The sequence below is a fragment of the Thamnophis elegans genome, chromosome 1 (assembly GCF_009769535.1).
Source record: "Thamnophis elegans isolate rThaEle1 chromosome 1, rThaEle1.pri, whole genome shotgun sequence".
In the NCBI taxonomy this organism is placed as follows: domain Eukaryota; kingdom Metazoa; phylum Chordata; class Lepidosauria; order Squamata; family Colubridae; genus Thamnophis; species Thamnophis elegans.
In genome coordinates this window covers 95,228,794-95,241,118 of record NC_045541.1, presented here as the reverse complement: position 1 = coordinate 95,241,118, position 12,325 = coordinate 95,228,794, and the positions used below count along the sequence as shown (strand labels likewise).

The 12,325-nt window shown below is 36.2% G+C and overlaps 1 protein-coding gene across 1 annotated transcript in view; it reads left to right on the top strand.

Annotated features, from left to right (window-relative positions):
- The window catches only part of LUZP2 (leucine zipper protein 2), a 372,060-nt gene extending 362,753 nt beyond the window's left edge, over positions 1–9,307 (top strand). Inside the window, 2 exon segments of the mRNA XM_032227123.1 lie at positions 7,690–7,743; positions 9,066–9,307. Of these exon segments, the coding sequence (XP_032083014.1) occupies positions 7,690–7,743; positions 9,066–9,170 (159 nt within the window). The 3' untranslated portion in view covers positions 9,171–9,307.
- Positions 9,308–12,325: the final 3,018 nt, after the last annotated feature.

Here is a 12,325-nt window from a genome sequence, read left to right as displayed (position 1 = left end):
CCAAAACTATTTTAAATAAAGATATGAAATTAATCAAGTATTGCATTTATTTTTCAAAATGAATGTCCTATTTTTTATTATTTCAGTTTTGTACCCTATCTTTTCATCTCCAAGGCATTCAAAGCAGCTAACATATTATTTTTAAATTGAAATCTACTTAAAAACTGGTGTTAACATCACCATAATCTAATTCAAAAAGCCTGGCTAAAAAGGGAATTATCCTTTTCTAAAACCAAAAAAGAAAGAAGAACTGCCATAGGAGATGCCATTCATGTATAGCCGCATAATAAATTGCACCAATTCCGCCCAAACTTTTAAAAAAAATGCTGTCAAGACTCCTGTTTAGCTGGAGGGTTTCGTTCACAATTCCACAGCTGTTCTGCAGAGTTCAGAGATTGCAGTCCGTGTCCGGCAAATGACACTGCACGGCAGTGGGAAACTGCTGCGTGGCGTTTACTTGCCATGTGCGCGGCCGCGCACCTTAGAGGGAACATTGGGTATTTGCACTCAGTATGTCCAATGTAACCGGCCATGTCAGATAAAAATATATTAAACAGAAGAGGATCCAGAACACATCCCTGCCTTACTCCATTCTTAATCGGGATAGGATTAGAGAGTTCTCCCTGGAGACCACACCTGACCTGGTTAGAGGTCTGATTGTACAAGGATCTAATTAAGAGCAACAAATGTCTGTCAATAGAACTTTTAAGCAGTTTTGACCACAATAGACCCCTAGGGACTAAGTCAAACGCTGACTTTAGGTCGATGAAAGCAATGAAAAGTTTGCCACCTGGTATAGTAGTATATTTGTCGACCAGATGTACTGGGACAAAGCAGTGATCCAGTGTTGCACAACCAGCTTTAAATCCAATTTGTTCGGCACCAATAATATTAGATTCCTAATATTAGATTCCTAACCCAAGTGAGGAGTCTGCAATGGAGATATTTAGCAAACAATTTCCCAATAATGGAGATCAGGCTTATGGGATGACAGTCAGCTGGGTTGTTTCTATTTCCTCATTTAAAAACTGGAACAATAATTTGCTAAGCTCCAGGAGGTAGGTACCCTGCCAGTGCAATTAATATACATAAAGAGTCTAGCCAAAACAGGAATCCACCATTCAGGATTGGATTTTAGCAGATCAGGGGGAATAGCATCAGGGCCAGGAGCTTTGCCTGACTTGAGTTCGGAGATAATATCGGGGATCTCAGCATGGGTCACCAGGTTGCCAGTCAGGGGCTACAGGAGACAGCTGTGGGTAGGCATGGTCAAACTTGCTGATGCCTGGTAAATTGCCAAGAAATGGTTTTCCCAGTCTCTGTTAGAGACACAGCAGAGAAGGAGTTCCTGACGGCCCGGCAAAGAGCTGGGCAGCAAATTTGCCAAAATAATCAGGTGTCCACCTGCTGAATGGAGAGGAGAAGTAGATCCCACTTCTCTTTCTCTTAGCTTTCTTTTTCTTAGCAATTAATCCTTTGTACTCCCGCTTCAGACGATAGTAGTCCTCTGGTGGACGTTTGTCCCCTCGGTTGCAGTAGAGCAGGGTAACCCATTTAATCTGGTTCCTAAGCATCAGGCAATCTTTGTCAAACCAAGTATTACTTCGTGATTGATATAGACCACTGGTCCCACAGACATCTCCAAGCTCCCTTTGGATACTGTTAATTAGTGATTCAAGGCCAAGACTATCTCCGAGTCACTACTTGCTAGTATCTTCTTATACAAGTTGAGACACTCCGGAGATGATAAAAAGGACTGAAACTTCTTTCAGTATTGGGAGACCATTTGATCCTCCTTGTGTACGAGGCCATATAGGAATCTAATATCTGAGGGCCCCTAGGGAGATGTATGTTTGAAAAAAAAGCTCAATAATTGTAACTAGGGGGTAGTGGCGCTCTCCGTAAGGCAGTCCACATAAAAAGCATGACTGCCTCTCTTAAAGGTTGAGGTACCAGTACAAAATTAATAACACTACTCCCACATAAGGAACTGAAAGTAAATTAACCAGCCAGATCACCTAGGGTACACCCATTAAGAATTATCTTGTTGTGTTGGGCTGTTAGAAGGGCTAACTGAATGCCAGCAAAATTTGTTAATTCATCCTTAGAATGTCTGGCTGAAGTCAGGTGACCTATGGCCTGAAGGATTTTCTTGGGGGTAGAGTGCGTCTATCGCTGGGGGGCACTTGAACTCCCAAACGGGCATTAAAGTCACCCCTATAAGAATGTACAACGCTGAGAATTTAGTTACCATACAAGTAATATAGTTCTCCAGCGTGTCCCATTGAGCCTTGATATCGGCTTGCCTCCTGGTCAGGGGAAGAATAGACATTGAACAGTTTGCTGCGTCCTTTTTTAATTAAAAACGCCACAGCTAAAGAGCCACAGGGGGATAGTTCCACTGTCTCCACTTTCGAAGAAGTAGACACCAAACAAGCTAGACCACCTTAGGCCTCCCTGCCATAGATTGTCTAATAGCGGCCAACGAAATGGCCACTTTATACGACAAGGGATAATTTGGTGTTAAATTATGTTAATCAATGCTTCGATGAAATTGAGCTGTCTTTTTTCCCAGAAAACATAACTCAGCTTGAGTAACTTGCTTTTAATGTGGCAGCATATTCCTTCTCCAGATTAAACAGTTCAAATATATGTTTATTACAGTTACCACATTACACCCTCCTTGCTTAATACAGTCGTCTCTCAGGTATACAGACTCTTTCATTTAGTTATCCTCTACCTCCTTGTACTTTATTTGTCTTCCAGCCCAAATAGAGATTCTAAGAACAAGCACTGGAAAAATATAACTCTGTTTCCAGCATTGATCCTGAAACATTTGCTGAGTGCTGCGGATTTGCAAAAATGAACAGAGCAAGGAAATTATCTAGGGAAGACTGACCTAATCTTCCACACAGTCCTCCAAAATTCCTTTTATTATTACACTCCATAAAAAAAATGCTTTGGAAGCAGGGTTTCAATTCACTTTGTAAACCCCAAAGAATCACTTAAACAAGAAACATTATTTTTTCCCAACATGAATTAAGATAAAACTTGAACAATCCATTGATTTTAAAAGTAGATTTGGAACAGATTCAGATGGATAGTCATTTGCTCTTTTCTTCACCACTAATTATAAACATTGCATCTTGTGGTTATTGACATTCTCTAGTCTTTATCACAGCTGGGAAGACATAATGGAGTGGGAGTGATATTTCTTTATAATAAACTGGCCTTTGTTTAATATCAGTTTTATATGGCAGTTTTTCATTCAGGAGCTCAACACTTACACAAAGTTCTTTCCACCAATCTCTTTCCCAATCACAAATTTAACTATCACAAAGTCATCCTGTGAATTTCAGCGGCTAAGTATGGGCTAGAACTTGGGTCTTCCTTACACCAATTCAATACTTCAGTCATTACTTGTTGTACGCAGCCCAGAATCACTTCTTGTGAAATAGGCAACTAATTTGATTAGCAAATTAATTAAAAAATCATTACATTTCACTGGCTTCTGTTTGATGTATTATTCATATTAGAAGGCAAGAGCAAAGCTTTTTTTAAGTCTGGGTTGTATTTATTTTTGCATAATAAATTCAGTCTAGGATAAAGAATGATGAAGGATCAGTCCATTATGGAAGAGGTGCCAAATCCCAAACTTTAGAGAGACCTATGGTGGATTCTTGGGGATCCAATGGAGAGCCTGTTCAATTCTTGCACTGTATTTAGATGGATGCTTTTGTTACATAATCTTGCCTTTATTTAATTATTAAGTATTTAAACATTTGTGATATTGTTTTAGTTGTTGGTTATATGCTGCCCAGAGTCACATACGGTAAGGTGTCAACCATATGAATTTGTTAAATAAATACACTCCAGAAAAACATTCAAAGTGGGTCAAGAATGGAACAACAATATATGTAGTTATCTCCAAAGTTCTGCATTCTGTCATTTTTCTGTAGATAATATTAATGGCAAGAGAGTTGGACATTTAAAGTCTCTCTTCCCAAAAAGTAACAAGTAGGAGAGATATAGTATCTGCTATTTTAAGGCAGACACTTCTGAAAGTCTATCCTTTTCTCCACAGATAGATTTTTACTAGAGCAGAAGAGTTTGGGATCTTGGGGTGAATCCTTTTCAGAAGATTTGTGTGGGAGATGTAATGTAATAAGTTGCTGCTTTCACAATTGTTATGTGACAAGCTGCATTAGCTCTTCTCTCTTGGCTTTGGTTTTTTTGTGCATACCATGGGTCAATAAAACATATTTCATGATATACATTACAATACATAAGACCATGTATTTTGTACTATCAGCATGTAACAATTTGAATCCTCTTGCAATACTGTTAAAGAGAACTTCCACTGCTCCCCTAAATTAGACATGTGCTTATCATAATGGGAGATAGATTTATAATTATTTTATTTAATTATAGTTTCATACTCAATGCAATAGATAAAATCTAATAAACAGTTCAGGAAAATTCCAGTTTTGCAATTTAGTGTCTGATTATCCCATTAAATCAATGTCATAAAACCACACAATATTAACTAAACACATCATTGGTCTGTGGGAGGCTTACCTTTTTCATTTTTAGAATTATTGTAATATTCACCTAGACACCTACATACAATAGGATGGGGCAATAAAAGTAAATGTAATCTTAGTTGTATGAGTTTCTTGAGCTAGAATAATTAAATCACTTTTTTGTCATGTATAATGGTAATGAAAAAAATCTGTTCCTGTCTATAGCTAATAAATGTGCTCATAAATTTTTACAGCCTTATTCTCAAGCACTAGTTAACTCAACATATTTTTACTTGTTTCACGTTCTGAGAACATTGAAGGAATTTTCTTCATCTTTTGTATAGATGGGTTATCATGGCAGACAAAGAGGACAAATGAAAAAATGGCACTACAAATTTTATTTTAGCATTGTTAGCTATGCTGTTCATAATAGATTCATGCAGGTCAAAAGCTCATCCTAAGAGTCAGGTTCCTTCACTAACTTCAATATGATGTAATACATTCAACTTTTTTTTTAGCGTTAAAAGGGCAAACAGGTTGAGGAAGGTATTAATGGCCATTTTTTATAAAATAATAATAGTAGCACCAAAGATATGTGGGAAGGAATGCACAACACAGTGGTAAATGTATGAATGAGGACAAAAAGGAGCTTTGGCACAAAAATGCTAAAGCCATTTTGTCAGGATGAAATATGGCATGTTTCTCTGGCACAAATTGACTTTGCTTGCCCAGCTGTCATAATATACATTTTATTTTTATTTTTTTGCATTAAAGTGACTTATTGGACAATCACCTAATAGCAATCCACATAACATGAGGGAAACACTGAAATTATTGCATTGGAAAAAGAAAAATGTTATCTGAAGCATCTGCCATATTGTTCATTCACCATAAAGCACATGCAAATGGGCATTTCAGGTTCATATTGTCAAAGCATGGGGGACAAATCTATTTCTAATTGACCTGAAAATAAACTCCACCCTGAGACCTGCATTCATTAGAAGGCAAGAAATGATGAGAGAAACTCCATGATATGGTTTGATATTAGGGTTATGGGTTTGGCTTTATGAAAATAAATCCTAGAAGATCTGAGTTTAACCCCATATCACCACTGTTCCTACATAACTTGGGGTGAAATTCCTTTTCGAATTTGGAATAATCAGATTGCTTTTTGGCAATATTTTGTGAGTCACTTGCCATTTCTTACTTCTAGTACTGAAAAAGTTTGACTGATTGATGTAGCAACAGCAATAGCACTTAGACTTATGTACCACTTCACAGTGATTTTACAGCCCTCTCTAAGCAGTTTACAGACTCAGCATATTACCCCCAACAATTTGGATCCTCATTTTACCCACCTCAAATGGATGGAAGGCTTAGTCAACTTTGAGCCTGGTGAGATTTGAACTGCCAGCAGTCAGCAGAAATAGCCTGCAGTACTGCACTCTAACCATTGTGCCACCAAGGCTCATGTATGTGTTTTTGTTTTCTGGGGGCAACTAACAGACATTATTCCAGATGTCCAACCTGCTTTCCATTTAGTAGGGAAAGCTTATTGTTTTTCTAAGGAGGACAATGCTTCCTGCAGATCATCCTCCAGAGAAAAAATGTATACTCTTCATTGCACTGCTAATTGCATAAAGAACTGACATAAAAGGGTCAGTCAGTGTCTCACAAATCATGTTCCTCTCAGTTTAAATATATATTTTTGCCTTTATTAACTGACACACTGATAGAGCTACTATTATTCTCAATGCAATCTAGTGTATGTGAGAACTAAGTCAATATGTAGAGCAATCATAGTGAAAGGAATATGTATTAGATTGCAGATTGTGATATATACAGCATAATCTCCTATTTTCACTGTTGCAATATTTAAAGAGGAAATAAATTGCAAAATGGATGATGAGATATTATGCTAATAGAGGAAGAGGACTTCTTAATTGCCAACAGCATATATAACATAATGTAACCTTTTAATGCATGTTTATTCTTACTATCTGATTCCACATATTATAGAACAAATAAGCTTTTATTGCTATGACAACTACAAGTCCATCTGCATAAGACAAAGAATTGAGTTTCTATCCCAGAAATACAACTATGCAATTTGAATTGTTCTCCCTCCTACAGTTTCCCTTAGGCCACATTTGTATCCTAGGAACAAGCCACCAAATGAGACTTGTTTCTGAGGAGGCCTGAGTAAACTGATAGATATCTTGATGCAATTGGTAAAAAAAGGCTTATAATCCCAGCAAAATTCAAGCCCTCTGAAGGATTTTCTCTGATTATTTTATCAATAACTGTGGTAGTCCTAGTAGACCCATTCTCCTCATTGCCTTAATGGGTGCTGCTAAGACTTTGCTCTCTCCCCTACATTGGGTCAACGGGGGAGAAAAGCTCACAGGTCTCATTTTGTGAGGGGGCTGTTGTGGTTAAGGGAATTTTAAATTGGTATCATTATTCCTTCATCTGTTGTTAGCTGCCTGGAGTTCTTTGATGTAATATGATTTATCAGTTCAATAGGAGCTCTGCTGGATCAAAATATTGACTCACCTTATTCAGTATGTTCTTTTATCCCAGAACCAATGAGATAGCTGAAGAATATAATCTCCCCATGCTGCTTATGGCAATTGATAAAATCACCAGGGACAGATAAAAAAATGTTTGCATCTTTCCATCATAGATATGTTTCATGCCATTTCAACAACACTCTGCAGTTTAAAAATACTGCAATAGCAACTTGCTTTTTTTAAAATGTGTTTTGAACGTAATTATATAAAGGTATTTTTATCTCCATTTTATCCTGACTTTTATTAAATCAAATCAAAATTCACATCTCTTTAATCAATACTGAAATTAAATACTGCTTAAATGTTCTGTATAAAACCACAGAAAATTTACCGGGTTTAATTAACTAGGGTAGCTTTTCATGTTTATTTTCTGTTCTTTGCATTGAGACCTTTCCTTCAAATCTTAAGAAAAGCAAAAGCAAAGTAAAGTAAAGATGGACAAACATTTTCTCAAGCATGAAACCCTCATTTGGGCAAATACGATTCTATGAATCATTCCTACATGTGTTTAAGAACACAAATGAATTGTGTATGAATTATTGATTTCTAAATTAGAGGTGATTGTTTAATAACATTTTTTTCCCACTTTTCAGATTGGCAACGCTTGTTTAGGAAGCCAGAGTAATGTAACAGATCCTAGCATGCAGGTATGAATCTTGTAGTTTTTGTACATTCTGATCACCCAAATTAAATTCCTTCTTTGTTCCTTGTTATATGAATCATCAGCTTTGAAAGAGACACAATTTTCTCTTCAATGTCATTTTTAACTTCTGGGTTTTTTATTGTTTATTTGTTTTGCTTTGCCTGAAACCTAATTTCTAATCTACAACTCTAAATTATGTAAGGCAAATGTTTCAGGAAGTTGTATTGATGTAGGGAGAAGACAATGAAGAAAAACTCAAGATTGAAGCCATCCTATCACAGCTTTTTATTCATTATCCATATTAATTGATATTGGTATAGTCCAGTATTTTTTAACTTATATTGAAATAATGTCATCTCTATATTCTAATGTTACTGCAATTTTCATCTTCATTTTCTAGAAAAATAATATTAGCCTTATATTTGTCCTAGCCACTTTTCAACACACTAAGAAATTTGGAAGTATTGTATCATAATTTAATAGATAATAGGGAAAGCCAAATTTTACAGATAAACATGTTATTTGCAACAAAGTTGTATATTTTTCTTCTCTCTGTTATTTCCTTTATAAATTTAAAATGGTAGTGGTCTGTCTTCCTTGTCTTGTCTATATTGGCAAATATATATAAAACTTCTTGATAATATACTATAACAAAACAATTCTGTTGTTCTCTGCTGCACTCCAACAGTCTACCAAGTGATAGGATTATATTAGAAAAGAAAGAATAATTTCTAGATTTTCCGTACAATCCATATTTTCTCAAGAAGTTAATAAAAGCATTTTCCTGAAAATCTTCCTAGTGGACAGAAATGGGTGTGTAGTTATTTAATGAGAAATATTTGCTATATTGCCTTGTTATTGTGCTCCATTTTCAACTGCTCTGTTCTCTACTCACACAAACCATTTGTACAATGTCTTCCATCTAGCCACATATTTCCCCAAGCTAATCTGACTTGAGGGGAAAAAAGCAGCACTTCATTATGTTATTTCTGCCTTATCAATTATCATGGCTGATCAACAGAGCATGCAAATGTTGAATTATTTTTAGTTAGGAAGGATTGGGCAGCTGATAATTTTCTTCTACTTTAGTTTATGATTTTTTACACCTCTTCTGCAAAGGAAATATTCTTTATTGGGAATAGCAGTTTTGCATTGCAATGTAATCTATTTATTTGCCTTTCAAGGGAACCTAATTCTCCAAATTGGAGAGTTTCCCTGTGAGGCAGATCAACCTTATTCTTTGGTGTCCGAATATATGTTTCCATTCATTACAAGTCCCAGTGTAACATTGGAATATTGATTGTGTTTTCTTCATTATACCCACAGAAATCACACAGTCCTCCATGGATTAAACCGGAAAATAACAAATCAACCGAGAGAAAAGGAAGCAATGCCGAAGAGTCAGCTAAAATAAATGAAAAGACTCTGTAAATGCCATCTTGCTATCTTTAAAATGTTATTCCTTTGCTATCGTCTTCATCTTTTTAGTCCAGAGGCATGAAAATGTACCAGGTTTCTAGAGCATGCAAATTTTTCACTATTTTATGGATGTTTGTAAATTAGTCAAGAAATTTCTGAAATAGATTGACTACTAGTATCTTTCAGCAATAATCCAACACAAATGGATGTTTGAAAAAATGCTTTGTAATACAGTCCAGTTTTTTGAAATATTATTCTGCCCTGATCTGTAACTTGCTTATTATAAATCACTCTGTTTTGTAAAGAAAAGCTATTAAGAAGTTTTATTTTATTAACCAATTCTGTTTTGTAAGTATCTTTATTGCACCCTAAGGTCAAAGCAGAGCAACAACTGACTCTACATATACACACATATTCATTCTGACACAGTAGTGTCTGTATTTCAGAACAAAATACTTACCTGTTTCAATTTTTTGCTCCTCTGGAATCGTTATGTAGTAACCATTTGGTTCCAAGTAGCATCATGTGTGCAGAGCAATATTTATTATCTAAACAACTGTTGAAAGTTTTTGGAGATTACATCTCATCAAATAAAATATATTTTATAGCTTGGTATGGAAAACAGCTCAGAAAAAGATTGGTAGTAATTAAATCTCATTAAAAGTAAATGGGGCTTAAGATGACCAGTTCATGTTTTATAAAATTATACAGAAAGCACAGTTGGCTTAAAATGATTGAAGCAATATATTTAAGAATCATTCTCTTTGAACTGTTGCCTGCTTCTTAGTTATTCTCTTCATATGGATTTCATGACTTTGAATTCCTCCTATGTAATTATGTCCAGACATATGAATAACTATTTTAATAGATAATTAGAATTCAAAGGAAGAAATAGTGCTCATTTAATGCAGACATACTAATTTTCTATTATCAGATGTTTGCCTTCAAGTAATAATGATCATATGGTTAACATGTGAAAGTTTATTTTTAGGAAGTTGTAATTTTTCCTACATTGTATTAATAACAGCTATTGCTAAAAATAATGATTATGAACAACTTCCTTACACTAACATTCTACATCCTATACAACTGGTTTCCAATTTTTAGCAGTACACTGAAAAGAACTTGTGAAAATTCCTAGGGAGTAGAATATCCTTGTGCCTTATTAGTGGAGACAGAATCCCATAGAGACATTATACAGGTGAAACTCAAAAAATTAGAATATTGTTCAAAAGTTCATTTATTTCAGTAATGCAATTTAAAAGGTGAAACTAATATATGAGATAAGACTCAGTACATGCAAAGCAAGATAGTTCAAGCCGTGATTTGTCATAATTGTGATGATTATGGCGTACAGCTCATGAAAACCCCAAATCCACCATCTCAGAAAATTAGAATATTACATGCAATCAATAAAACAAGGATTATACATAGAACAATATCGGACCTCTGAAAAGTATAAGCATGCATATGTACTCAGTAATTGGTTTGGGCCCCTTTTGCAACAATTACTGACTCAATGCGGTGTGACATGGAAGTTATCAGCCTGTGGCATTGCTGAGGTGTTATGAAAGACCAGGATGCTTCAATAGCGGCCTTTAGCTCTTCTGCATTGTTTGCTGGCCAATCAAGCACAGTAACCCCATGGTCATTAAACCCAGTGCTTTTGGCAGTGTGGGCAGGTGCCAAGTCCTGCTGGAAAATGAAGTCAGTATCCCCATAAAGCTCATCTGCGGAAGGAAGCATGAAGTGCTCCAAAATCTCCTGGTAGATGGCTGCATTGACCCTGGACTTAATGAAGCACAGTGGACCAACACCAGCAAATGACATAGCTCCCCAAATCAACACAGACTGTGGAAACTTCACACTGGACTTCAAGCATATTGCAGTGTGTGCCTCTCCATTCATCCTCCATACTCTGGGTCCTTGGTTTCCAAATGAGATGCAAAAGTTGCAAAAGTTGCTCTCATCAGAAAAGAGGACTTTGGACCACTGAGCAACAGACCAGGTCTGTTTTTCTTGAGCCCAGATAAGATGCTTCTGACATTGTTGTTGTTCAGGAGTGGCTTGACAAGAGGAATACGATATTTGAAGCCCATGTCCAGGATTTGTCTGTGTGTGGTGGCTCTTGATGCACTGACTCCAGCTTCAGTCCACTCCTTGTGAAAGTCCCCAACACTTTTGAATGAACTTTTCCTGACAATCCTCTCTAGGCTGCGGTCATCCCTGCTGCTTGTGTACCTTTTTTCTACACTTCCACATAACTTTCTATTAATGTGCTTTGATACAGCACTTTGGGAACATCCAACTTCTTTTGCAATTACCTTTTGAGGCTTTCCCTCCTTACGGAGGGTGTCAAGGGTGTCAATGATGGTTTTCTGCACAACTGTGAGATCAGCAGTCTTTCCCATGATTGTGATTGTTACTGAACTATACTGAGAAACCATTTAAAGGCTCAGGAAACCTTTGCAAGTGTTATGGCTTAATTAGCTGATTAGAGTGGGACACTTTGATCTTAGAATATTGCACCTTTTCACATTATTCTAATTTTCTGAGATTGTGGATGTGGGGTTTTCATAAACTGTATGCCATAATCATTACACTTACGACAAATCATAGCTTGAACTATCTTGCTTTGCATGTAATGAATCTATTTCATATATTAGTTTCATCTTTTAAGTTGCATTACTGAAAGAAATGAACTTTTGCACAATATTCTAATTTTTAGAGTTATAATTCTAGTTTTCATATAATTCTAGTTTTAAGAGATTCCTCTTTACCCATCTGTTCATCCTCATATCCATTCTCTTAAACGAACAGCTGAAGCAAGCTAAGCACTGCTGGTGAATTGCTGGGTTCTGTGACTAGAGATACCAAAGGTACCATCTTAAACTCCCATGTCATTGCCATGATGATTGGGATGTGGGTGGTGAAAAAAGCTGGAAAGTTTTACTGCTGGAGTGATTCATGAACAGAGTGTAGTCTTGACAAGACACCGAAGAAGTGTCAGCAATGGCAAAGTCAATATGGTTTCTAGTAAAGAAAAAGAAGGAAGCAGTATGGTTCCACCTTCAGTGGAATCCCAAACCACTTAATTCTTATTAGTTGTGCGGCAGAATCACCCCACATATACTGTGTTATGGATAGGATTATCCGTAATTATATTT